At 33.4% G+C, this 26,302-nt stretch overlaps 2 protein-coding genes and 1 long non-coding RNA gene across 3 annotated transcripts; 2 read left to right on the top strand and 1 right to left on the bottom strand.

Moving 5' to 3' along the window:
• Positions 1-200: 200 nt before the first annotated feature.
• Positions 201-3,389, top strand: LOC131628218 (uncharacterized). The gene is made up of 3 exons (XR_009291699.1): positions 201-1,242; positions 1,318-2,979; positions 3,067-3,389. It is a non-coding gene; the product is annotated as an uncharacterized LOC131628218 (long non-coding RNA).
• An 8,123-nt stretch (positions 3,390-11,512) lies between these two features.
• LOC131628231 (secreted RxLR effector protein 161-like) lies at positions 11,513-12,046 on the top strand. The gene has a single exon (XM_058899095.1). It carries the CDS (start codon positions 11,513-11,515, stop codon positions 12,044-12,046), a length of 534 nt encoding a protein of 177 aa, XP_058755078.1.
• Positions 12,047-18,558: 6,512 nt separating this feature from the next.
• LOC131628219 (uncharacterized) lies at positions 18,559-26,129 on the bottom strand. Its single transcript, XM_058899077.1, has 8 exons — positions 25,711-26,129; positions 24,973-25,341; positions 24,631-24,890; positions 22,322-22,463; positions 21,792-22,163; positions 21,539-21,670; positions 21,246-21,374; positions 18,559-21,116 (listed from the first exon to the last, which is right to left on the bottom strand). Exons 1-8 carry the CDS (start codon positions 25,822-25,824, stop codon positions 18,927-18,929), a joined length of 3,708 nt encoding a protein of 1,235 aa, XP_058755060.1. The 5' UTR covers positions 25,825-26,129; the 3' UTR covers positions 18,559-18,926.
• Between the last annotated feature and the right edge of the window lie 173 nt (positions 26,130-26,302).

The following is a 26,302-nucleotide window of genomic DNA, read 5'->3' as shown; positions in this document are numbered from 1 at the left end:
GTAAACGAAAATTAGGAAAAGCGCTGGTAAAGGGGCTGCTTTAGAAAGCGCTTTTCAAAAGTGCTGGTACAAGGCCACATTAGACAGCGCTTATGAGGAAAGCGCTGCCTAAAGTCGTTTAAAATTAAAATTAAAAAATAGATTCTTTCATTCTTTCTGTATTCTCTCAGATTTGTTTCGTCTTCTCCCTCGCGAAAAAAACTCTAAACACCCAAAAAATATTGTTTCTCACCTCCGTGCTCCGCTGCCCCTCTCAATTTTAACACGCTCTTCTCTTGGTTCCTCTCATAACAAGCCCTAAATTCCTCTCATCACAAGGTCTCCGAAAATTGGTTCAACGCTCTTCTCTTGGTTACCCCCATCGTCGGCACCTAAACCCATTAGCGCTTTTTCATTTTTCACTAAAATCCTCGTCTCCCTCCGCCGTCTGCCTTCTATACCCATTTTCCAAATCGAGTTCCAAAACACTTGACTGCCTTGCAAACACAAAAACCATTAAGGGTCCTAGCAAGATGAGCACATGGCCGGAGAAGGAAGTTGTCACGGGCGTCTAGTGTGGCGTTCACGGTTGCCTCGAAGAATGGTATGTGCGGTGGGTTGGAGTTGTTGCTTGCGACAGATCGAAGGGTCCTGTGTATGGCGCCCATGAAGGCTTGCGGTATGGCGTTGGTTGTTGTGTTCGAGGCCGACACGGTTGGCTGCAGCGGTTGCTGATCCATGTGATTGCGACATCAACGGATTCAAGATTTATGTGGTAACTTCGCCATCTCTTCTCCTTATTTCTTATACTGCAATCTATTATTTACTTTTTGTTTAGTTGTTGTTGAATTTGTATATTTATGGTTGACTCTATTTTGAGAGAATAGTAGATCTTATCAATAAGAAAGCACAAAACAAGAAGAAAGTGGATACTGAACCACCTCCTAAACCGACTCGTGAGTCGGTTCCTATTATGGTTGAAGTCGTTCATTCGGATCCAGAGAAAATGCCGACGTTTGTTGGTTATTTTTCGTCTAGATTTGATTGGTTAAGCAATCTTCTACTTCCGCCAGTATCCAAGTTTATCGAAACCAGTTTATGTTTAAGAGGATTGAGCTTGTTGCCAGCCCTGTTGATTCCTCAGTTGAATTCGTCAGAACGAGTTATGTCGGAGAGGCTACGGGACAACGAGGGATGTATACACTTGGTGTGTTTTATAAGAAAGCTCAAACACTTAAGGTTGTACGTTTTGGTGCTAATAAGGTAACTTTTGTGAAGAATTGTATAGAGAAATTTGTTAATGTGTTGTGTTGATTTGTTGTTATTGTTGTTTTGTAGATATTTAGATTGGAACCAAGAGTTAAAGGTTTGGAATATAAGGAGCAACTTCCATGTTCGACTCTGGTGGAAGAGATGAGTTAGGATCAGTGGACAATCAAGAGGAGATTGGCTGATGCTGCTTTTGGAACAAAGAGACATAATGAAATGGTAGATTTTGATTTCTGTTTAGCACTTATTCTCTACTATGCTAATAACAAGTAATTACATGACAAACTCATTATTTCAGTTTGACTTTTTGGATGTTGAAAATTTAGAAGTGACACATGAATCTCAGCTTAGAGATGAAATTTTACATAATATACAATTCCACATGTTTAAGGTGCCACTATTGCACTTATTGTTAACGTGTATTTTTTTAAAGGATGATTTTTCTAGGTCTGAGATATGTTATATTTATGAAAACATGATTAGATGATATGACACCCTTCATGGTTTTCTAATCAAATATGATTTCATATGACCACATTTAATCTTGGAGTAAATAATACCCTTCATGGTTTTAAAGATGATACCCTTCATGGTTTTCTAATCAACTAGTGGGGTTGATTCTGATGTAACTTTTAAAGATGAATTTGTTGGATTGTTGAATTGCTCTGATCATTATTCAGCATAGAGCTTCCTATGCTATCAAAGTATTGTTCATATTTATGGTATTCATGGGTTGATATTGTTTGTTGGTTGGATGGGAGTTGAACTTTTTTATATAGCTTAACAACTCTTTTTCTGCAGTGTGTTATCATTCCTTGATAATTCTTCTCATTACTGATCTAGAGTTAATGTTCCACTGGTCTAGAGTTTTATCTGTAGAAGTACTTTCTCATGTTAGTTTTGCAGTGAAGGACAATCTTGGATAGAGTTCATTTTGCAGAAGTTGAAGGGCAAAAGTCTAAACTGTGAATTACTATGGCAGCAAAACCACGTGAACTATATTCTGTTTTGCAGATATCAAACTTCAATGCAAATGTGACTTTTGCTCTTGAAGAGTTTAGGGAACTGCATGATCTAATAAAAGGTAGTAGTCCTTTCAGGCCTAAAGTTTGGTTAAGAGTACATTCAACTAAATCAAAGTAGAGAATTTAAATCTTTTCTGTTTGCTTTATTAAAAGATACATGTGCAATATACTTGATATTTTTGTTACCTACTAATTCTGGCAAGTGTTATCTTTAAGCTTATGCAGGTAGGTACTGTGTCAAATTCTTTCATTCAAGTACTTTTTCTGATCATGTCTTTTGCATTCTAGTTTTGCAACCCAAATATTGGTAAGTTTGTCTAGTTGTGCCAGTTTGATAGCCCTTGATGCACACTTTCTTTGGCTTTAAACAAAAAAAAATAGAGCTTTAAACTACATATAATCTACGGCAAGGTGATTGTTGTCCCTTCATGAGAGATTTGTTTAGGATAAGCCTTACTAAATGTGCCATTGTTTTGTTTAGATACTTATCCCATTCTACTGGTGTATTACTAACAATCATATTCATGCTATTAAGATATTTGTTCCCAGTCATTAATTCTTAATTAATTATTGATTAACCTTTAGGATTCATGTTTCTAACATCTAGTAATATTTGTTTACTTGCCTTTGATTCATGTTTCTAACACTTGATACCGGGGTGCTACCGAGGTGCTACCGACATTTTGTCGTTCATTTTTCTACCGAGGTGCTGTCCTGAGTTGATTTTATCTTATACCTGAACTGTTTGTGGCAGATTGAACACTCCTGTACTGATGTGCACTAAATTATGCAGGTTAACCGATGGTTGTCAAGTTGTGGTTATAAGCTTTGGTATGAGATTCGAATATTCTTCGGAGGACTTGACGATAATGAAGCGCTTGCTTACGGTATGAGAATAGTCTAACATCCTGACATTGTGCTAACTGTTGTTAAATTTGTGTCTCCACCCGGAACAACATTATCATTCGGCGCTAAGTTAGTCGGTGTTGCATCGGTAGAATATACTATGTTAGGAAGAATGTAAATAGGTTAACAGTTGATTGTATATTATCAAAGAATGTAAATAGATTAACTGGTGATTGTATGTTATCATTTCATCATTAATTTTTTTACTGAGGTGCTTTTGAATTTTCATTTGTATCATATTTCCAAACAATGATATTATTATTATGATTATTATTATCATTATGATTATGATTATTATTATTGTTGTTATTATTATTATTATTATTATTATTATTATTTTGTGTAAAAAACAGGTGCATATAAAATATATAATTCAAACAGCGCTATTTTTAGTAAAATATATAAAAAAAATTATATAGCTTAGATAGCGCTTTACACTAAAAGAGCTGCCTAAAGTAGTTTTTTTTAATTTTTGGTTTACTAAAAGCGCTGCCGTAGGTGGGCCTTTAGCAGCGCTTTTAAACTAAAAGTGCTGGCTTGGGTGGGCCTTTAGCAGCGCTTTTAAACTAAAAGTGCTGGCTTAGTGGGGCCTTTAGCAGCGCTTTTAAACTAAAAGCGCTGGCTTAGGGGGACCTTTAGCAGCGCTTTCCCTTTAAAAAAAAGCGTTGTCTTTACCTACAACAGCGCTGGAATAGACAGCGCTTTAAAGCGCTGTCTAAAGCCAAAAAAAGCGTTGTCTAAGGTCTTGTTTGGTGTAGTGATAGTCGGTTGCTTATAAATTCTTCCATCTATTGATCTATCAGATATTAACTTCAATTTAAGATCAGGTATAGGATAATCCTTTAGTCTATCTGCTGCCATTCTAAAATACTTAGCATGTTTGTTGAACTCATCTAGCATAAGTTTCAATCTGGTAACAATTTCTGGAATAATATTGGGGTTGTTATTGCAATATATAATAAAACAGTTAGTATGCATATGTTGAAACATACGAACATGTAATAATATGAAATACTGAATAAGGAACAATAATTATATCCGAATGATTATCATATTCCTTCAATTCTATGTTGAATCTCATTGTCAGTATCGTAAATGTATAGCTGAGCAAACTTTGGTGATTGTCCAGGCAAAGGTAGCATGCTTTCTATGGAAAAAATGTCCATGTATTCTTATGTTAGGTGGTCCTCTTCCCATTTTAAATATATTTTCAATCTTCATTCCGGAGATGTAAAAGCAAACATAATGTTGTACAATATGCAATACTTCTAATAATTTCAACATTCTACATCATGGTTATCAAACAAAAGATGCTTCAGCAACAATGGTGGTGTTTTTAAAATTGGCAACACAACTTTACCATTTCCACTTATGTCAGTCTTTACTTGATACCACAAAAGTGCTCCACATTGTATGCATTCAATAGTAGGATCACCGACATCTGAATAACCTATTTAAATAAAACAAATTTGAGACATAGCATCATAGTAAATAATATAATCATAACTAACAACAACATTATAAAATAGGTGCAATAAAGTGAAACCGCTTTGGATGCAAGTCCTTTTGAGATGTAAATCATATATAATGAAAAATTGAAATCTATTATAACAATACATACATGCATTGGCACAATTCAGTGGTGTAGAATTGGGATCATAGTCCTCTTCATCATCAAAACTTGAACTTGTGTCATAGTTTGAATTTTCATTTAGGAACTAACATAAACTATCACTGAGTGATTCATCTATTGAATCTTCACATGATTCATCATTCTTAATGTTTCCATTTGGAGTAGTAGGTAAATTGCGTATTGATAAAGAGGCACTACCATGATCCTGATTTGCAAAATTATTGAATAGATTGGCAGCCATAGATTTAATAACACCAACATTCAATTGTTTTTTAGATGAAAGAACATATCCACTTGGCCGTGTATGAAAGTTATTGTTTCTTGTATTAAACCATAAGGAAGTTATGTCAATTAGCAGTGTTTGCATATGGAAATTGGATGGAGAATTGAACATTAAATTACTTCCATTGTTGTTGATAATATTGTCACCAAGTATGTATGTCTCTGACATCTTCTCTTGCATAATTCTTTTCCTTCTCTACCGTGCCGACACAACAACTTATTTTATGGACAAATCATCAAGAGTAATGGTTGATTTGGAGCTGCCTGATGTAGAGTTGGGTGTTATGATATTAATCGTTGATGAAGAAGCATAATGTTCATTCTCATTACTAAAATGATTAAAGATATTGACCGAGATAGATTGAATAACACCAACATTCAATATTTGTTTAGTTAAATAACTGATCTAATTGGTTGTGTATGGGAATTTTGATTTCTTTCATTAAGCATTGCAGAAGTTATATTAGATAGTGGTGTTCTGACATGAACTCTGGATGGAGCATAGTACCTTTCAAAACCATCATTGTTGGTGATTTTGTTGTCGTCAACTATGTGCTTTTTAGATCTTTTTTATTTAATAATTTGCTTCCTTTTGTGTCGTGCCAAAGCTGTAACTTTTTTCCTTTCAGAAGAATGTGATTCCATTTTGTTATGGAACTCCAATCACTGCACTGTGTAAATCTATTATGATTAATAGAAACTTGAATTCATGAACTTAATTTGCAACTTCTAATTCAAAGTTGTAATGACAGTCATGTTATTGTCTGTGTTATATTGTTTTGTTTGTTCCTGATTTTGTTTATGTTTGATCAATTAGGGGTTACATTTACATATGCTTCATATATGACTATACTTGCTACCAATAAAAAGCTTTATTATAGATTTTATTATAGATGCCTGATAAAACAATTTAATAAAGCTATGCAATAGCTTTATTAAACTAAAAGCTCATAATAAATAATAAGTATATAGATAGAAACAATAATAAAGTGAATCCCTTAATTGTTTCAATGAAATCATTTCATCTTTGGAAACTTAAAGAAGTTGGTATCTTCAAACAACAATAATTACAGTATGCACATCATAGGGTTGATACGTTTTTGGTGACCATGTCTTAGTGATGGTCTCAAAATTCACTGTGTTATTCTCACAGTAACATCACGTCAACCCCATCATTTTAACGATTTTGAGAAGCAACATATGCATGTTTAATTTCTTTATGTATAAGAAGTCATATATATATATATATATATATATATATATATATATATATATATATCAAGGTGAATCATTGCATAGCCAAGAAACATCTTGCACTCTAACAACTTCTGCGACCCATTGTGAAATATTGAAGCTCTTTCAACATGTCTTCTTCTACTTCTAACGGGTAAAATACATAAATGATTGTCAATTGTTTTTTTCGTTTGGTTTTAGGTTGCATGAAAATTGTTGAACTGGTATTATTGTAGTGTTACTTGTTATTTTCACACAGGTTTTTATCTGTCAACACAGATGAAATTAACAAAATCATTGGCAAAGTGGTGAAATAAGAGAAACAACCTACCAACAATGTTCAAGCTGAAGAAATGTTCCCTGAGATTAATATGACCCAACAATGTTGATGTTGATTAGGTGAATCAAGTTATAGGAGGTAAAATTGATGAAACAACCAAGGAAGTCAAAATGGAGTAGAAAGATGGACAAACTTCTCAGGAGAATAACAATGTTGGAAGGCTTGCCAAAGATATATTTTGGGAGAAAGTGATCAACAAGACACGGAAGAGGGGAAATCAAGTACTTATAATTATTTAAGTTTTCATGTTAAAAAACAATCAACATGATGAATGCTTTTTTATGTGAACATGTATTAGGATGTTATTGTTAACTAATATCCATTGTTCATGCATCATTTTCCAATAGAATGTGAAATCATGAATATATATATATATATATATATATATATATATATATATAGAGAGAGAGAGAGAGAGAGAGAGAGAGACTACGTGCAGATGTATGTTGGATATGGCTGGTACGAATATGCAAAGGATAAAAATCTCAAGGTGGGAGATAAGCTAGTATGTCACTACAGTTCTGAGACGGGGATGTTGTACGCCAGGTTATAAAGACGTCGATGAAGTAACAACGCTTGAAGGGAAAGCTGACATCTATGTTGTTATAGGCCAAAGCTTTAGTAATATCGTCTAATGTTTTTCATTTTGGTTGTTGGATTGTTCTCAATTATCTGCTATTTAAAAAGTTATTATTTACTTGTATTTTCATTAATTAAGTTTGAAGTTGTCCCTAACCAAAATAAAGCTTTCACATATATTGAGCTAACGGACCAGTTAGAGATTTTCCAGGCTAATTTGAATAACAAAGCATAACTTTTCCAGGGTAATTCTAGAATCAAATAGATATATTAATATTGGTTAATCTCAAGAACCAAACTCAATTTCTCAAGAATATTGCACTATTGATAGTAATAACAATGGTATGAAGCCAGCTAAAATTCTTTCTCACAAGCACTATTCACTCTCAAGACACTAAGGTAACTTCGATGAAATAAAACATTTAGAGAGAGAAATTCCAAAGAATTAGATTAATTCAAATTTTTGGTGTGAAAGAAAGATGAGAGGCGCCTTCTTTATATAGGAGAAAAAATGGATAAAAAATGAAATAATTCATGGGCCAATTAACTCATATAATTGATTAGGTTCTAAGCCTAATCGATTAGATACCTCAAATAATTGATTATTTATGCATATTTTGGAAATTTTGGATAAAGAGTCTCTACTAATCATTAAGACATTATCATAATCGATTATATAATCAATTTTTATTTATCTAATTGATTAGCTTTAGAATCTGATCGATTAGATAGTTCAATAGTTTATTTTAATGAAGCTTATAATTTCATTATTAATTGGCTAAGGCTTTAAAACATTTTTAGGTGATTTGCCAGTTAAAAATAAGTCTCAAAAGATCTTTTAAGTGTTTCTTTGAGTTGCCTTAGTATCTTAGGAGTTACTGTCCTACTTTCACAAGGCGCTAGTCACTTAGAAATATACGACCAAGTAAACTTTCACACTTCCTCTCTTTTTGAGGCTTTCAAGTTCCTTTTCCATATACATTAATCATATAGTCGCTTTAATGTAACATTGAGTCTCCTACTTGATGCTGCTTGAGATTTCTTCAGGTTAATCACCATCATGAGAGAGATGGAATGTTATTACTATAGACTTTAACAATCATTGGTGTTGTCATCATTAAAACACTTAACAAGGTTGTTAGTAGGATTATCAGCTTCATACCTTCAATCACATAGATCTACATCTCTCTATCCCTCTCTCCCCCTATCTCTCCCTCTACCTCTCTCCCTCTCCATCTCTATCTCTTCCTAACATATATTGAAATGATTTTTATTCATGATCCGGTAAAATCAGGTAAAAGATACTTGTTTGAATTTTCAGCACGCTTTGAACCCCACGAAAATTTAAATAGTAGTTTTCATATAAATATTTCTCTCTATCTAACATATATTGAATTTATTTTTACTCATGATCCAGTAAAATCATGTAAAAGATACTTGTTGTTTGAATTTTCAGCATGCTTTGAGTCCCACAAAAATTTAAATAGTAGTTTTCATATAAATATAGGATAATTCATGGTCACGTAAAAGGTGGATACGATTCCCTCTAGTGAATTGAATGTAGGACTCCAAATGATGATGGTGTATGGGGATGGTGCATTTATTACAAGATATCTAACTTTGATCGTTCAGGCATTTTCTCCTTTTTGGAACATAGTTTTTATGGAAATATAACCACGAACTTGTACCTACTCACTTGAAAATCCCACCACTAAACCTTTGAAAGGTTGAAGAAGTTTATAATCAAGTTATAGCCTTTATAGTTCCTCCTAGTATAGTACATCAGTCGAAACTCGTCGAACTATATGATATCTTCAAACCAGAGCAACTATAGAGGTGGTGCTGCAGGTAGACAAAAAGGTGGTGGAAGAAAACCTGACAAGAGTCACATTCAGTGTTACAATTATCTGAAGTATGGTCACTATTCAAGTGATTGTCTTTAAAAATAAAAGAATCAAGAAAATGATGCAAGGCTTGCAAAACATGAAGAAGAAGAAATATTTTTTATGGTTACAACGAGAGATAAAGAAAAGTTCAAAGACCAATGGTACTTGGACTCATAATGCTCATCACACATGACTGGTACGAAATATTGGTTTGTCAGCATGAGTCCCTCTATGAGGAAAAAGGTGAAATTCTCAAATGACAACACCCTAGTTGCTGAAGATGTAGGTGATGTTCTAATTATGAGGAAAGATGGCAAAAAGTCTATAATTTCCAATGTATTATATATACCAGGCATGAAAAGTAATTTGCTCTTCTTAGGATAATTGATCGAGAGAAATTACGAAGTATCGATTGAAGATAAGATGATGAGAGTTCTAGACTCAAGTGGTAGATTAATAATTAAGGCACCTTTGTCTCATAACAGAACCTTCAATATTGAACTTAACGTGATGGAGCACAAGTGTCTGGTAACTACAACTAGCAGAGATGAATGATTATGGCACTACAAACTTAGTCATCTCAACTTCAATGACATCAAAAATTTGAAAAGAGGAAATATAGTTTTAGGATTACCAGAAACTGACATTCTAAGTGAAGTGTGTGAAGAATGTGTGCAGGCAAAACAACACCAGAATAGCTTTTGCAAAGATGCAAGAAGCAAGTCTAAGGAAATTCTTGAGGTCACATATTCTGATGTTTGTGGTCCTATCCAGGTAGATTGTCTGGAGGTAATAGATACTTTGTCACATTAATACATGATTTCATTCGAAAATTATGGACTTACCTGATCAAGAAGAAAAGTGAAGTTATCGAGGTATTTTCCAAGTTTAAATCTATGGCTAAGAGACAAAGTAGTCGAAAGCTCAAGACTCTGATGACTGATGGTGGTGGAGAATATGTGTAGAAATATTTTGATGCATTGCGTGAAAAAGAATGGATTGTGCATAAGATGGTGCCACCCTACACTCCACAGCAAAATGTAAGTGCACAAAGAAATAATATAAACATCGTGAACATGGTGAGAAGTATGTTAAAAGGAAAGCATTTACCTAAAGACTTTTGGGGTGAAGCTATGTCGGCTGCAACATACATCCTAAACATATGTTCGACGAAGAAGCTCGAAGGAATCACACCAGAAGAATGTTGGCTTGGTGTCAAGCCTAGCTTAAGTCATATAAAGTTATTTGGATCTATAGCACATAGACATGTTCCTGATCAATGGAGGAGAAAACTTGATTACAAGTCTAGTCAAATGATTCTAACAGGATATCATTCGACTAGTGGAAACTATTTAACCTAGTGAACAAGTAAGTTGTGATCAGCGAGGACCTGATCATAAATGATCTTAAGGAATAAGACTGGAATGAAAATGTCGAGAAGGATTCAGTAAGAATCTTATGTGAAGAACTAGCTAGTGAGGTCAAAAGAGAAGTTCGACAAGAAGTCAGGGGTCAAGCAGACACAAGTACACCTCAAAGAACAAGAAACGTGGCTGCAAGGTTGAAGGAATATGCGATTACATCAGTTGATGATGTAAATAATGAAGTGGATGTCGAGCCAATCAATGTAATTAAGGCATTGAAGGACTCAAAATGGATGCAAGCAATGAATGAGGAATTGAAGTCCATTGAAGTTAACAACACTCGGTCACTAGTTGAATTGCCACAAGGCAAGAAGGCAATAGATGTAAAGATACAAGGTGAAGCTGAATCCTGGAGGAGAAGTAATTCGACACAAAGCAAAACTTGTGGCGAAAGGATTTCTTCGAAAAGAAGAAATTGACTTTGACAAAGTTTTTGCACTAGTTGCTAGAATTGAAACAATTAGATTGGTTGTTGGTCCAGCATACATGAACAACTGGAATATGTGTCAGATGAATATGAAATGTACATTTCTAAATGGCCTATTAGATGAAGAAGTTTATGTTGCACAACCAGATGGGTTTATGAAACAATGCCAAGAAAGCAAGGCATGCAGGTTGCATAAAGCCCTGTATGGACTCAAACAAGGTCCAAGAGATTGGAATAAGAATATAGGTAGTTTCCTAAGAGAGAAGAAATTTGAGAAGTGCATAATTGAGCATGAAGGATATGTTAGAAGAAGAAAAAGTGAGTTGCTTATATTGTGTCTCTATGTTGATGACTTGTTAATAACAGGTAGCTGCAAGAAAGAGATCAAAGACTTCAAAGGTGATCTTTGCAAGCAGTTCAAAATGTCAAATCTGGGCAATATTTCATACTTCCTTGGTATCAATTTCTACAAGAGTAGTAGAGTCCTGATGATGCATCAAAGAATATATGCAAGTGAAATACTCAAAAAATGGAGATGGAAGACTGCAGTGCAACCTGGACACCTGGTGAACCAAGACTGCAATTGTCGAAAGACTCAGATGAAGATAATGTTGACCCAACACATTACAGAAGAATCATTGGATCATTAATATACCTTTGTCACACTAGGCCTGATCTAGCATACAATGTAGGTATGGTGAGTAGATTCATGCAGAACCCTAAGGTATCTTATCTCACAGCTACGAATAGGATACTAAGGTATCTCAAAGGTACTCTCGACTATGTCATTTTTTTTCCTGCAGCTAATGAAGGAAAAGAATGCAAGCTGGTGGATTACACCGACTCAAGTTGGTGTAGTGATGCTAAGGATAGAAAATCCACAACTGGTTATGTGTTTATGCTAGGTGGTGCACCGGTTGCTTGGAGCTTAAGAAAAGAACCAGTAGTAGCATTGCCTTCGTGTGAAGCAGAGTACATAGTTGCTTCTCTTTGTGTGTGTCAAGCAATGTGGATAGTGAATTTGGTCGAAGACCAACGAAGAATCATGGATCTATTACCATGAAGATCGACAACATGTCTTCTATCAATCTGGCGAAGAATTTGATAGCACATGGAAGAAGCAAACACATCAAAATGAGGTTTCATTATCTTCGAGAGAGAGTAGCAAATGGAAAGTTGAACTTTGAACACTTCAGAACTGAGAGTCATATTTCATACATCATGACGAAGGGTGTGCAGGTCGAATTGTTCAAGGAATTGAGAATTATGATGAATGTAGATAGCTTAGACAAAATGAATTAGGTGGTGTGTTAAAAGTGTAATTCATTAGGTCAAAGCAAGTAATTCAACAGAGTATGTTGTTGTCGAAATCCTTGTGTGTCGAAGGAAGTTGTCGAAATGTCGAAGCTGAATTTAAACTCAGCATGTTGTTTGTACGTTTTAGACGAGTTAGTTAGTTAGTTAGAGATTGCTTGGTGTACGCAATCTCAGTTATAAATAGGGAGCTACCCTATCATTTGTAAAGTAGTGGTGAAAAATTGAATAATAGCTTTTTCGGTTTTGAATGCAGAGAGAGAGAGAGAGAGAGAGAGAGAGAGAGAGAGAGCATAATTCTTCTTCCCCTTTTCTCCCAAAATCCTAATTTCTCTTTTCTTTCCCAATTCGTCTTTCTTTCTTCTAAAATTTCTGTGCAGCGTAAATCATCTTACAACTAAGGCGTGGTTGATTCACTCGAGTGAGAGAGAGAGAGAGAGAGAGAGAGAGAGAGAGAGAGAGAGAGAGAGAGCATAATTCTTCTTCCCCTTTTCTCCCAAAATCCTAATTTCTCTTTTCTTTCCCAATTCGTCTTTCTTTCTTCTAAAATTTCTGTGCAGCGTAAATCATCTTACAACTAAGGCGTGGTTGATTCACTCGAGTGAAGAACAAGAGAAGAAACCAATCAAAAAGATTGATTCTTGTTCATCAATATAGATTCAAATTATCTACAAGATTGAGATTTAATTTCAATAAATTAAACTTTGATATTTTTAGTATGTCAAATTTATGCTTGACAAAATCTAAGATATTCCCCCCTATTCTCACTTTTATTATATTTTAAAACTATACTTAATTAAAAAAAATTCAGCAATATTTTTACTATAGAAGTCACGGTCACAAGAAATAAGAGGATTTCACCACAAAAATTAAAAGAAAATAAGAGGTAGCCTTCGTTTTAATTAATTTTTTTTTTTGTATTTTAATCTTCGCCTCATTTTTAGTTAATTTTATTGACATGATAATACTTACATAGATAAATTAAATATGATTAGCTCCCAATTGCATTAAAAATATGACATAAATATTAAATTGCATGTGCTTTTTGCAGAGTTCATATGCATGTCTACATTATAGATTGTGCATTTATTCTATATTTAATCAGTGTTACCATTTATCATGCGTAGATTGAATGCATGTCAAATCCCTTGTAATAAATTAAAGTTAGGCTAAGATATGCTTTGTGCATGTTACATCAAATATTCTACTAGTTTTTGAAATAGGAAGTGAAAATATTGTGAGGATTATTTGTTACAGTATCGAATATTTAGGGAAATTCTTGTTTTCCTTTCCTTTTTTGTCCAGATTCATTCATAAATCTAACATGCTTTTGGTTAAATGTTGTCATGAGTTCTTTTAATTTTTCATTGATTATTGCAGGTAGCTTTAAATCATTTAAATCCTTGCTTGATTTTCTAGTAGCTTTGTTTTGGAATATACAGGGTAACTGTATAATGAAAATAGCTAGAAAATACAAGTTGTAATTTTAAAAAGAAAGTAGTGGCATCCTAAGTGGCTAACTCTTCGAATTATTTATCAATTTCTAGGTCATTTAAACTTCTTTAAATGTTTTCATGGCACCCACTTCAATAAAATTAAAAGTTTCAATCTTGAGTGATCATCAAATTCTAAATTTAACTAACAAAGTTGAACTACCAATGACACTCATTCCAATAAAATAAAAAATTTCACTCTTAAATGATTAGAAAATGTCAAATTTTATTAACAAAGTAATAAAAATAAATAAAAATAAGAACAGCCAATATAAGGACTGTATGGTGTGTAAGATATTTTTCTATGTAATTTTAAGATATTAAGAGATAATATTTAAAATAGAAAATGCACCAATAGTTAATATTAGGTCAGATTTTAGTCAAATCTTTCTCTAATTATTCTTGTTAGTATATTTTATAACAAACATATTTTCATGCAATTCAATTTGAAAGGTTATGCAAATTTCAATTTTAACTGAAAAAGCTTTCAAGAATGTTCATAAATTATTATATATATATCACCACAAGTTGATATTGCAAGATTTTCTCTTGAAGTTTCATTCATGTTGCACTTAATTCAACCATGACTAGGAAAACATTGATTAGCTTGTATGACTGTATGCGCGAGATGAGGTTGACATTTGAAGTCAAAGCATTTAATAATTGTAAACTATTGAATTGAAAAATACATGTGCCCCTTGAAAGAAGTAGATGTCATATAGACCAATTGTTTAACATGAAACTGTTTTTATCAAAGTCAATGTTACCATTTTGAAACCTGATATCATTTCTTGTGTGCTAAGTTTTCCAAAGAATTATTATGATGAGAGTTATGATCAAATTATGAATTTGAGAGCTCCAACTTCTACCAACAAACTTGAATAAGCTTTTGTAACTAGTTCTGTCAATATTCATGTCAAACAATCGCTTTATCCAATAATAGAAAAGTAAAATGTATATGTATCTAAGAAATACGTGGCATATAGTTTCTACATCATGATTGCAGAGAAAGCACCTCGAAGCGATATGCATTCCTCTTCAAATTAAGTTGTCTTCTATTACAGTAATATTATACATTAGTTTTCACATCACTAATGACTTAGCAGATGGTATGTATGGGATGCTAAATGAATTTTTTTCAAAGAAAGTTGAATGTGATTCCTCCTGATACAATTGTAGGCATCTTTAAATGATAGGTCACCATTTGCAGATTTTGTCCAAATGAGTTTATTTGCAATATTATTATCAAATGACAAGTTAATTTTCAAAATGTCAATAATGAGGAAATGTTCTAATTTATGTCTTAGATAATTGAATCGACCTTATCAGTTTGCATAAATTGAACATTCATGGGTAGTACTAGGTGAAAATCTTTAAATTTATATCTCAATTAATTTTTAGTCCATAAATAAATATTATTCACATTACCAATCAACTATCTACTGTGTTCCTTTAGAAAGGAAAAGAAATGCTTAATGGTAATCCAGATTGAAGAAAAAATATGATGCATCATTAATTTTTTGTACCTGAAGTAGCTACTAATAAACATTGAAGACTATTTTGATCATTAATAAGTTATTGATTATTGATAGTCAATAACTTCCAACAAAGATATAAACAACCATCTTTTTTATTATATTAATATCTCTCAAACCAAGACCTCCTTTAGACAAAAGTGAGCAAAAAACTTCCAAGATGTAGTACTCAGCTTTCTACTGTCTATGCTACATGCCCACACAAAACTTCAAATGCAAGAATCTGATTTGTTAAGAAGATAGATTGGTCATTCATAAATTCTAAGACTATAGAAAAGCATCTCTTGTACAACTTACTGAACCAATGAAACCCTACTCATCATAGAAAGAACTTGTCATTTCCAAGTAACTATTTTGGTTGTATCTAATATGACTTGAATATGATGAGTTCTAAACTTTTCTTTGAATATAGGAACTCTAAGATAGTTAATTGGTGTTTGTCCTACTGTGAATCCAAGCATAGCTACAATGTGCCTCAATCGAAATCCAAAAGTATCTCCACCATAAAGCTTACATTTAGTTGGACTAATGTGATGACCATAATTATGAGCATATTCTTAAAAGAGAAGATTAATGACTTGAGCATATTCCTGATAGTTTTGTAAAATATCATAAGGCCATCTACAAAAAAAGTGTGGTTATGAATGATTGTCTTAACAACTGATATGCATGTAAATTTACCCTAGTCCACAAACATAGATAATTACCTACTAAGTGTCTCTTTAGCAATGCAGAAGTGCAAGGAAGATAGGGAATCTCCTTTCCTCACTCTTCTAGACCAAGAAATAAATTTAACAGCTTTTACATTTGTCATGATAAATAGTTTGATTGAAAGTATAGACTAGAATGGTAAGTATCTAATCACAAAATATTTAATCAAAGCTAAATTGAACGATAACTTTAATAAGATATTGTCATTCTAAAATATCAAAGGCTTTTATGATGTTTATCTTCCAAAGTCATACTATCTCAAAAAAAAATCTTGTCCAGCATATTAAGAACTTTTAAATTAATCTTAATGCACTCTTAAATATGTTTGTACCTAATAAAGTTTCTTTGGTGTTCTGAAACAAATTTAGAAGATAAGATGACCAACATATCTGCAATGATCTTAGTGATGATTTTAAATTGAAAATTTGAAAATGCAAGATATCTATATTTCTCTATAAAATCTACTTGATATAATTTAAGTATCAAAGTCATATTGATTAAATTGAGATTAGAAAGGATTCAACCTTATTTAAATAATTCTTATATAACTAATATTAATTATTCACTATTTTATTTTAAAATAATTGACTCATTTAATAAATTCATGTATATTAATAATGTATAAATAATTGAAGGAAAATATTTTTATTGATATACCCATATTAAATAATAATGTATTTACTTTTATTTATATACAAAGTAAAAGATTTTAAACTAAAAGGGATAATAATCGAGTAATTTGTAATTAGATGGAAGAGTGTAAGCGGATTAGAAAAATCAATTAAACCGATAATTTAAATCAAATTAAACAGAAATAAAACTAATTGTCTTTGGTTCAGTTCTAAAATCGAACCGAACCAATAAAAACGGGCTTGATTTGGTTTTAGGTTTTAATTTTTAAAAACCGTCAAACAGATAAACCGAAGCAATAGATATAATTATATAAATATTTTATTTCATCCATTATTAAGCCCAAATTTATTTACGCTTTATTCAATTAAGTAAAACACACATCTAGAATCAAACTCTAAAGCATAGGAAGAAGAAACTATAACTCACAGAAACTTGCTTTCACTAAACTGTTGATCTCGCTGTCTGCCACAACTGTTGCTCTCTTTATCGTCTCTAATTTGTTATGGCTGTCTTCTTCGTGTTCAAGTCCTCTTTATTAATTTTCATTTTTTAAAACCTTTTTTGTTTCTTCTTCAACAAAATTCTTTCTAGTTTTAGAAAATAGTTTTGAGGTGTGAAATATGTTAATTGATGTGTATTTTGTTGTGCTATATTTGTTAAGCTTTCAAATCCCTTGCCAACCTTCTGGTGCCAAGTGTCAATTTTTATATTTGATAGTGAACTTATTTACAATACCATGAAAATCAAGTCACTTTTCATATGTATTAAGAGCAACTTGTAATTTGTTTGAAAAAATTAATATATGAAATTAATTACATAAAATATATTATTCTTAAAATTAATAATATAAATACACTAAAAAACACAATTGTAGATAATACACTAATGAATATAATATTTTTTTAAAAAGACATTGTAATCCGATCAACCGAACCGATAAGTTTGGTTCGATTTCATTTTTTCAAAATCTTAAAAACCGAAACAAACAAAACCGATAGAGATATCATCAGTTCGGATTTTTTTTTATCAAAAATTGGTATAAACCAAACGATTACACCCTTAGGGGATGTTTGTTTCATGGATTTAAATAGGGTTCCTGGGAATGTGAGGTTGGAAATCTCATATTCCCATGTTTGTTTGAAGTTTTAATAAATTATTCCTAGGCACTTTTTATTTCTTGGAATAAAATTTACTCATAAAATTTTAAAGATTTATTCCCATGTTAATGAGTGAGAATCTAACATTCCCATGGGAATAAAAAGTAACCACCTATTACTACTCATTTACATATTATTTTCATATTTTAATATTGATTTTTTAATAATTTAAAATTATAAATAAAATAAAATTTTGAAATATACCTAGGAACCTAAATAACTTGCCAAACAAATTGATGGAAACTATTTTCCAAGGATTAGCATTCCTAGGAATAACATTTCCAGGATTGTAAATTTAATCCATCAAACAAACACACCCTTAGTTAGATGGTATAAATAATAAACAATATTGATAATTAAAAAATAAAAAATAGAACAATCTTTTTAAATATTTTTGTACAAATAGGTAGTTATTTTAAAATTGATGGAGTATCTAATAAAGTATGTGTCCTATTATTACTAATGTGCTACTATGTGTTTTTGGGGAGTGAATTGCCGACTCCATAACCATACACCAATATGGCTTCTTATGAAGATAGATCTGAACTATATGAAACCTAAATTCTTTTTAGACAGCATACATAAAGAAGAATTCTGTGACTCCAAAATTCAAAGTGTAAGTATCTCAGAAGACAACTTATCTTTTAAGTGGTACTCAATACCTACATGAGTCAAATCACTTATTTAACATATATGATTCTGAATAAAATTACTATGTGAAAAACCATCAAGTAAAATCAAACAAATATAACACTTTAATCACTTTGATAATGTTCATTCAAAATCTCCCATATAGTTTCCACAATGAAGAAGCTTTGGATTGCAACATGACAGGAAAAAAATTTGGCATAAACAAATGCCTCCCTTAATCTTACAATTGTAATCTCATAAAAAGAGAAAAAAAAGAAAACCTTTAAAATACCAGCACTCACAGTCTTTTTCTACATCAAAACAAAGAGACATATTGAGTAGCAATCAACTAATAAATCTATGGAATAAAATTAGAAATTGCTGAAGACGCTTATTGTTTTTCAAATTACAAGATACCTCGAACCACCAGCCACATGAAGATGGAGCCTGAATTCCCTACTTCAACTCTTTTAGAAAATTGTGAACCAGGTATTACTCGCCGCAAATAAATTGTACTCCTCAATGAAAGCATTCTCTTTCTTATTGCAACCATGATCTTTTTCAACTTGATCTGGAAAACTTTTTGAGTTAAAATCTCCAACATAGTCTGAAGATGCAGCAGCTCTTTTGCATTGATTTGAAAAGGCTACTGGCCCGCCAAATTGAAACAATGAAAAGCCATTGTTACTATCTTGTGACTTGGCAGAAGTGCCATGTCCATGTCGGTCTTCCCCGCTCAGTACTGCTTTTCTGGAATTAGCTGCATGTGGAACGAACCTTTCTGCAATAGATTCATGCATATGATCTTGCATAGATGATAGCTTAGAAGTTTGAGTCAGTTCCTCTCCATTTAAGCCCTTAGTTCTCGCAACTGGATGATAAACTGGAATAGCAGCATGGTTGAATTGTGGTGTCGGTTGTTGCAAGGAACCATACTGCAAGCAGTAGCGTGGATCCTCGTTTAAGTTATATCCAAGAGGGCCTGCATATAAATATTGATTAGGGTGTAAAATGGGCACCAACCCATTTGTGGGAGCAGCTGACGGCCATGGAACTGGATTTTGATGGTAATAACTCATTGTCGAGGGAGTCTGAAACACAGGAAATTGTATGTTTCGGTTTGTTGCCGTTGGAGGAGGCATGCTTTCAGGTTGAGAACATACATTGGTGGAAGAAAGACAATTTTCAAAATTTTGGACAGTACCATTTTCAAAATTTTGGGCAGTTTCTAACACAGGATTCCCAAACGATTCACTTTCTACTACATCTAAGGATGGAACAGATTGCAACCTGCTCGACTGACCATCACCATTTGTGTTATGAGTTTTCTCGATCCCATGTTCATAACGGCCAGACAAATCATTGTCATCGCGGACTGAACTATCTCTTACCTCGTATATCTGGCTAGCATCTTCAGAATCTGAATTTGAAGATTCTGTATTTTCACGGTTTGAAGAGGTCGTATTATTATCACCCTCACTGAGGCATGATGAGCAGTTATCAGAACTAGAAATGCTACCTTGACTGTGATCAGAAGAATTATTTATGGTAGATCTCTTTGTTTCTATGGAGCTGCACGATCCTTCGGCTTCTGCATCAAGATCATTCTGACAGTCTTCGGTCATTCCACTTCTCTTCAAATCACTACCATCATTGTCAATTTCACCTGAATCATCAACTTCGTCAACAGGTGACTTGACTGAATCGAACTGACGTACCTGACCTGTGGACCTCAATGTAACATCAGAGTCTGAATTACTACGAGCATACTTGTTGAAAGATTCCGTAGGTTCCCAAACTTTCTTTGATTGAAAATAGTTCCCTGAGAAGACTCTGCTTTTGGGCCTTCCGCTACTCTCATGCATTGAGTCTACCTGATTATACTTACTACCACGATAAAACTGCCTAGATGTATCTACAGTAGATTCAGACTTACTAGCAGCTTTCATCTCCCAACTACTTCTGGTCATTTTATTGTTCACGCTACAACTGCATGAATGGAAATCATATTTTTCACTCATCCGGTAGTTGGAACTATAGGGCTTCTCGTTACACTTATGACCACTATTACGACCGCTGGTTTTTGGAACATTTATTTTTGATTGTCGGTTCAATACACTGATTCCCCGCGAAGATGTTCCAAAATTATCTCCATAGTGTCTTGGCTCAGATCTGTCAGACCACTTTGAAGACATATCAGGTTGAAATTCTTTCCTATATCTAAGTCTTTGATGATAAAACTTTGGCTGATCAACTGTAGAAGTATCATGGATGTCATGTGCATTTACAATGTCTCCATCATAGTCACCATAAGCACAGTCTTGTGCTCTGAGAGTACTACCCTCACTTGAGAAGTCGTCATCTTGGATGTTCGGGTAATCACACTGTGATAAATTAGCTTCTTCGGTTGCATTACCTGAATTCATGCATGTAATAGCATTATTTTGCTCTGAATCAACTGGTGCAGACAGTTCTTCCTTTGAGGCTTCAGGAGAGCTAGGAACATCAACTGACTCGGAACAATTTCTTTCTTTATTTTTATCCTTTCCTTTTAGTCTTTCCTTTCTCCTAAGCTTTTTCTCCCTTTCTTTTGCTCTTTTTCTCTCCTTGCGTTCTTCTTCTTCACGTTTTTCCTTTTCTTCTTCTTCAAGAAGTTTTGTCTGCAGATACATCATATCATATATTTCCGACTTAGGAAGAAGTATAATCACAAGACACAGAAGCGAGATCTAGGTTTTTTCATTTTATTCTCAAAAGTCTGTTCATAATAAAAGGATAATAATTAAGACCTGCTTTTCTAATGTAACGATCTCCTTGCATGCAACATGAACTCGTTCCTCCAGCAGTTTTAGTGCGAGACAAACGAATATGCTATGCGCATTTTGACGTGCCGTTCCTTCTCTGAAAGCCTTTTCTACCTGTAAATATAGACAATTAGTAGTTGAATAAGATGTCTACATTCTCTACACACACAACAACCATGGCCAAAACATAATGAAAAGATAAAACATCAAATTTCAAAAGATGTAAAGATACTCATAGAAGGTGGAATAAAAAAACGATTAATCAAAGCAAAGCATGCCTGTTCTTTGAATATAACTGTAGCAGCATCTAGAAGAAACTCCCGGGCAAGTTCAGGGCTCTTTGCATGTTTTTGCGGCCGGGTGCATTCTCCATCGAGCTCATTCCCATCTTTGTCCATCAAATCATCATCCTAGAAGTAATCAATGTATAATTAACTGATGAAACTTAGACGACATTCCTCATAAACAATTTATAAAATTCCATGAACTTTGGACAAGAGAAGGGAATCCAATTTCCTTAACGTGAAGTACCTCTTCTTCTTCCGCCTCTTCAGCATGCTCAAAGAATCTTTTTATACTTTCTCCTTTTGTGATTGTAACATAACCATCCCCTACAATTAGCCTGCAATGTACACACTCTTGACCTTTCAATGCATGAGCTTTAACACAAAACTCAGTACACCGTCCATCTAGTTTCCAAGCTCGGAGGGTAATGAAGCATGCACTCAAGCCGCCAAGATCTAAGCCACTAGCTTGAACACATCCACTCGTTCCAACATTTTCAAATTCCAAAATGTCTGATTTTCCTTCACTTGTACCCACAGCCCACTCAAAGTGATGATACGATCCCACAGTATCCGCAAATGTGTGGCGCCAATCAGCTTGAATTGAGTCATCTGATACCTGAAAAAGCAGATGTATTGAGTTAAGCACAATATTTAAAATAGTCCCAACATGTAGCAAGATAAATAATCTATTTCATACAAATGTTACACAACAGACTCTCCCATTGAAATTCGAATCACAACAGATTTCACAGCATAAAAATATGGAAGTCACACCTCATACAGAAAGGCGGTATCAGCAACACAAAACCAACTGGTGCAACGAGGTTCTCTACGCATGCGCTTGAGTTCTTTTAGCTCCTTGAATTCTCGAATAACATTTCTTCTACAGTCTCTGCAAAACCTCTTGCTATCGAACCTGTAGATAAAAGGTAGGCTTTTAGTAAAGTAAAAAATATACAATTTAATATACACACACAAACACAGCCCTCAAGCACGACTTCATTTAGTTACAACAATATAAACTATATCATGCTAAAAATCAAATGAAAATTGCACATTTCTAAATAGAATAAGATGAAAATTTAGGATAAAAAATTCTTTAAAACCAAACAAAATCATTTCTCTAAATATAATGGCATTAAAACCCTCAAAACAATAGAAGACAAAGTAGTTATCTTTGGAAGTGGAACAAGCATGCAACCAAGCATAATGATGAAATTTTCAAATAAGTTGCCAAGGAACATAAAACTTCACTTAATATCTGTCTTTTTCCTAAAAGGTCATGTAACTCCTAAGACAAAATGCTAGCCAAAAATACTAGATAAACAAGAGCTGATAACTTAGACCCAACCTAAGGTAACCTTGAAATTTCGCTAAAGAAATTATATACAAGTACTGTGGTCATTTACCTATCCAATGTAGGATCTTAAAACACCCATAAGATTGAAAATCTTGAGTTGGGGGATTGAAAATCTACAAGGGACACAATATCAGGCCTAGTGTAGACTCCAATACCATATTAGAATTGATAATAAACTTGGCCTAGCTCAACCCGGAAAGCTAGCTTAATTTACTATAATTATCACCTTGGGCATATTCCTTAGTTACTTGGCATCCTAACACTCCTTTCAAAAGTATCACAATACCCTCATAAGAGGAGTGAACATAATTGCATTAACTACATAGTTTCCTAAACACTCAATAAGAAACAGCAATCATCATTAGAATGAAGAATTGAGTTGGTTCAACACAAAAAACAGCTTATCAAATAATTTATATTCTCCATATATGCATGACAACAATACATAAATAACATCATCCCTTCTTACCATATTGTCCATACCTACATACCAAAACATCATTTACATTAAAGATATACACAATTATTGGACTGCATGTGATGCAATTGTACAAAATGCTCTAGATGGAATTCCAAGACAATTTTATAAACAAAAAAAATGCACAATTCCATTTAGCTTTGTGCTGAAATATAACTTAGGATTAGTGTGACTTGATATTATGTAAAATGGGTACTAGTGGTGTTTTCAACGTCATAGATAGGTGATTGTTCTATCACGATTTCATAACTCGGGTGACATCATTAGAGACTTTATATAATTTAAGTGAGCACCACATTGAGATTGAACTAGTTTTGTAATCGTTACTTTCTTCTTCAATTTATTAAAACCAGCCTCATACTTTCTATTTGATATTTCACATTGCTATGAAATAAATAAATAAAATAAAAAGGTAGCAATGAAAAATTTAAATAAAATACATGTTTGCAAACATAAACAAAAAGGAATAAAATAAGAGAATTTGGAAATGAAGAAAATGCTATGTTGATACCATCTACAGCAATAGTTTGATATCAATTATCTCCCTTAAAAGCCCACTTTAAAAGAATGCGTGAAGTGAGAAAGAATAAGAGCAAAACAATCTGAATGCCAAAATATTTAATTTTTCTAAAGTATAAACCGTTAAAATATTTAATTATCTTATCCCTCCCTAAGAATCAATAAATAAATGTTTTGTTATTTTAACATCGTATAAGGAAAATAATGAAAATATATGACAGTCATCATTCATTCATGCATGAAATATGTTTTAATCCTTTTCCAAAATGCATCAGTGTTGTCAATTGTAGAAAATAGTGAATTATCAAAATTCCGCTATGCGATAGTCCTATAGTCAAGACAATAGCTGTATATGGGCGCTATTGCGGCTATTTAACAAAATTGGAATGCATTTGATGTAAGCATATAAAAGTCAACGACAAGTACCATAACGCGCTGCAACTAAGGAAAAGATACTCAAGGCAATAGCTGTAAATCGGCGCTATAGCGGCTATTTAACAAAATTGGAATGCATTTGATGTAAGCATATAAAAGTAAACTACAAGTACCATAACGTGCTGCAACTAAGGAAAATATACTCGAGGCAATAAAGTAAAATAGGTAATAAAATACTTGATACTATTATTACTACAAGTTATTGTCGTCAACTGGGACCAAAGTCGCTGCTAAGGCTCGGCATTATCTAAGATTAATGCATTATGGAGAATGCTCAAATAAATCACTAACCTGAACATGAGTCTTTCAATAAAATCTTCTTCCTTCATCCTTAGAAGAGATTGTCTTGTCTCTTCGCCCAGTGCTGACCAAAAATCCACCAGCGTATCGCATGAAAGTCTGGCAGTATGCAGGGCACACGTTTCCCGTGTCCCGTGGCCTCTACCATAACTCACTATCCCTTGGCTTATCCAACCACGGCCTCCACCACCGCAGGCATCGGGATAAAGCAGTTCTCTTTCCCGCTCTCTAGCACGCGCGCCGTCAAACACCTAATAAAATAAAAAGAAGATAAGCTACCATGCAGGGAAAATTATTGCATCATGAGAACCCATGCAACTACACTACACTTACAATCTGCAGTCCTTTCAGAGACTTCGAATACAAGTAGCAGTCCATAAGTGTGAGCGAACCCTCACGCGTCGTCGTCAAACCTCCCCAAGGATGAACAGACGGATCTCGAATTTCATCTTGTACCCCATTGGAAAGAGACGATCCATCATAACTCTGATTCTTCAAACCCCCGGTTCTGCCACAAGGAAACTGAACACCCGCTCCTTCCGGCTGCAAAGATTTCCCATACATAACAATCTGCAAAAAGCCTTCAAGAAGCAAACCATTGCATCTCGAGCAGTACATGTTTTTCCGAGCTTGCTCAAAAAGAGTTTGCTTGTCAATTCTCAAGAGCTCCTGCCGCGCTTGTGGCGACAGCTCACTCCAGAACTATATCACAAAAAAAAACCATTGATCAAACAATCAATTTCCTATCTTTCAGTATTTCACATCATTAAAACACAACCACTTATCAAACATGTTAAACAATCAAATATTATTATTGCATCCAATAAAACTACATCCTATAACCCTCTCCCAAAAAAATTCAATTTTTTTAACACCAGTGCTAGATCCAAACAAAGCTAATTCAACAACCAATCATTAACAACATAAAAAACCAATAAAATTAACGATCTAGCATCAACCCAGATAATAAAATTAATAAAATCAAATAAATAAATCTAAGAACTAATAAAAAAAACCTACTTTATGACACAAAATTAAAATAGAAAAAAAAAATGGATCGAATATATATACCTTGTGGAGCTGATTGTATCCAACATCGTCACGATTCTTAGACCAGAATCCATTGGCAGAGATAGAGTTCATCGGGGGTGATGAGCCATTACTGAATTGGGGTAATCCTGGCATGCTTTTGATTCAATAACGAAACAGCAATGGTTTCATTTGAATTGGATGTGAATCGGAATCGAGGAAGAATGAATAAGGAATAGACAAAATCTAGAATGAAAATTCACAGATCGAGAGATTTAGAGAGAGAAAGTAGAGAGAAGAAGGGTATGGTGTGGTGTGGTCGATTGGGATGAAGATGAGATTTGGTGTCATGTGAGACTGCGTGTGTTTGTGTGTTGTGTCATGTCATCATGTACACATTCATTCACATATACATATATATGTAGGTGTAGAGAGAGAGGAGAGAGAGACACACACTCAAGATGAAAATTTTGATTATGCTTATGCTAAATGATTTTTGCTTTATATACCCTAATAATTCTTGTGATTTTTTTTTATTAAATTCTTGTGAATTTATTGAATTCAACTTATATAAACTTTTTTTTATTAATATTTATTATTTTATCTAGAATGACATTTTTTTATTGAATAATGT

This window comes from Vicia villosa, unplaced genomic scaffold (genome assembly GCF_029867415.1).
Source record: "Vicia villosa cultivar HV-30 ecotype Madison, WI unplaced genomic scaffold, Vvil1.0 ctg.000434F_1_1, whole genome shotgun sequence".
Classification (NCBI taxonomy): Eukaryota; Viridiplantae; Streptophyta; class Magnoliopsida; order Fabales; family Fabaceae; genus Vicia; species Vicia villosa.
The sequence above is the reverse complement of the archived record's forward strand: the minus strand, read 5'-3'. Positions and strand labels throughout refer to the sequence as shown.

Bases quoted from the DNA above. Each gene is read 5' to 3' on its own strand.
- LOC131628231 (XM_058899095.1), top strand. From the start codon at position 11,513: ATGGAGATGGAAGACTGCAGTGCAACCTGGACACCTGGTGAACCAAGA.
- LOC131628219 (XM_058899077.1), bottom strand. From the start codon at position 25,824: ATGCCAGGATTACCCCAATTCAGTAATGGCTCATCACCCCCGATGAAC. The intron at 25,342-25,710 runs GTATATATATTC...TTTGTGATATAG, and splicing joins GATACAATCAGCTCCACAAG to TTCTGGAGTGAGCTGTCGCC. The intron at 22,164-22,321 runs GTGTGACTTCCA...CTGCTTTTTCAG, and splicing joins ATACCGCCTTTCTGTATGAG to GTATCAGATGACTCAATTCA.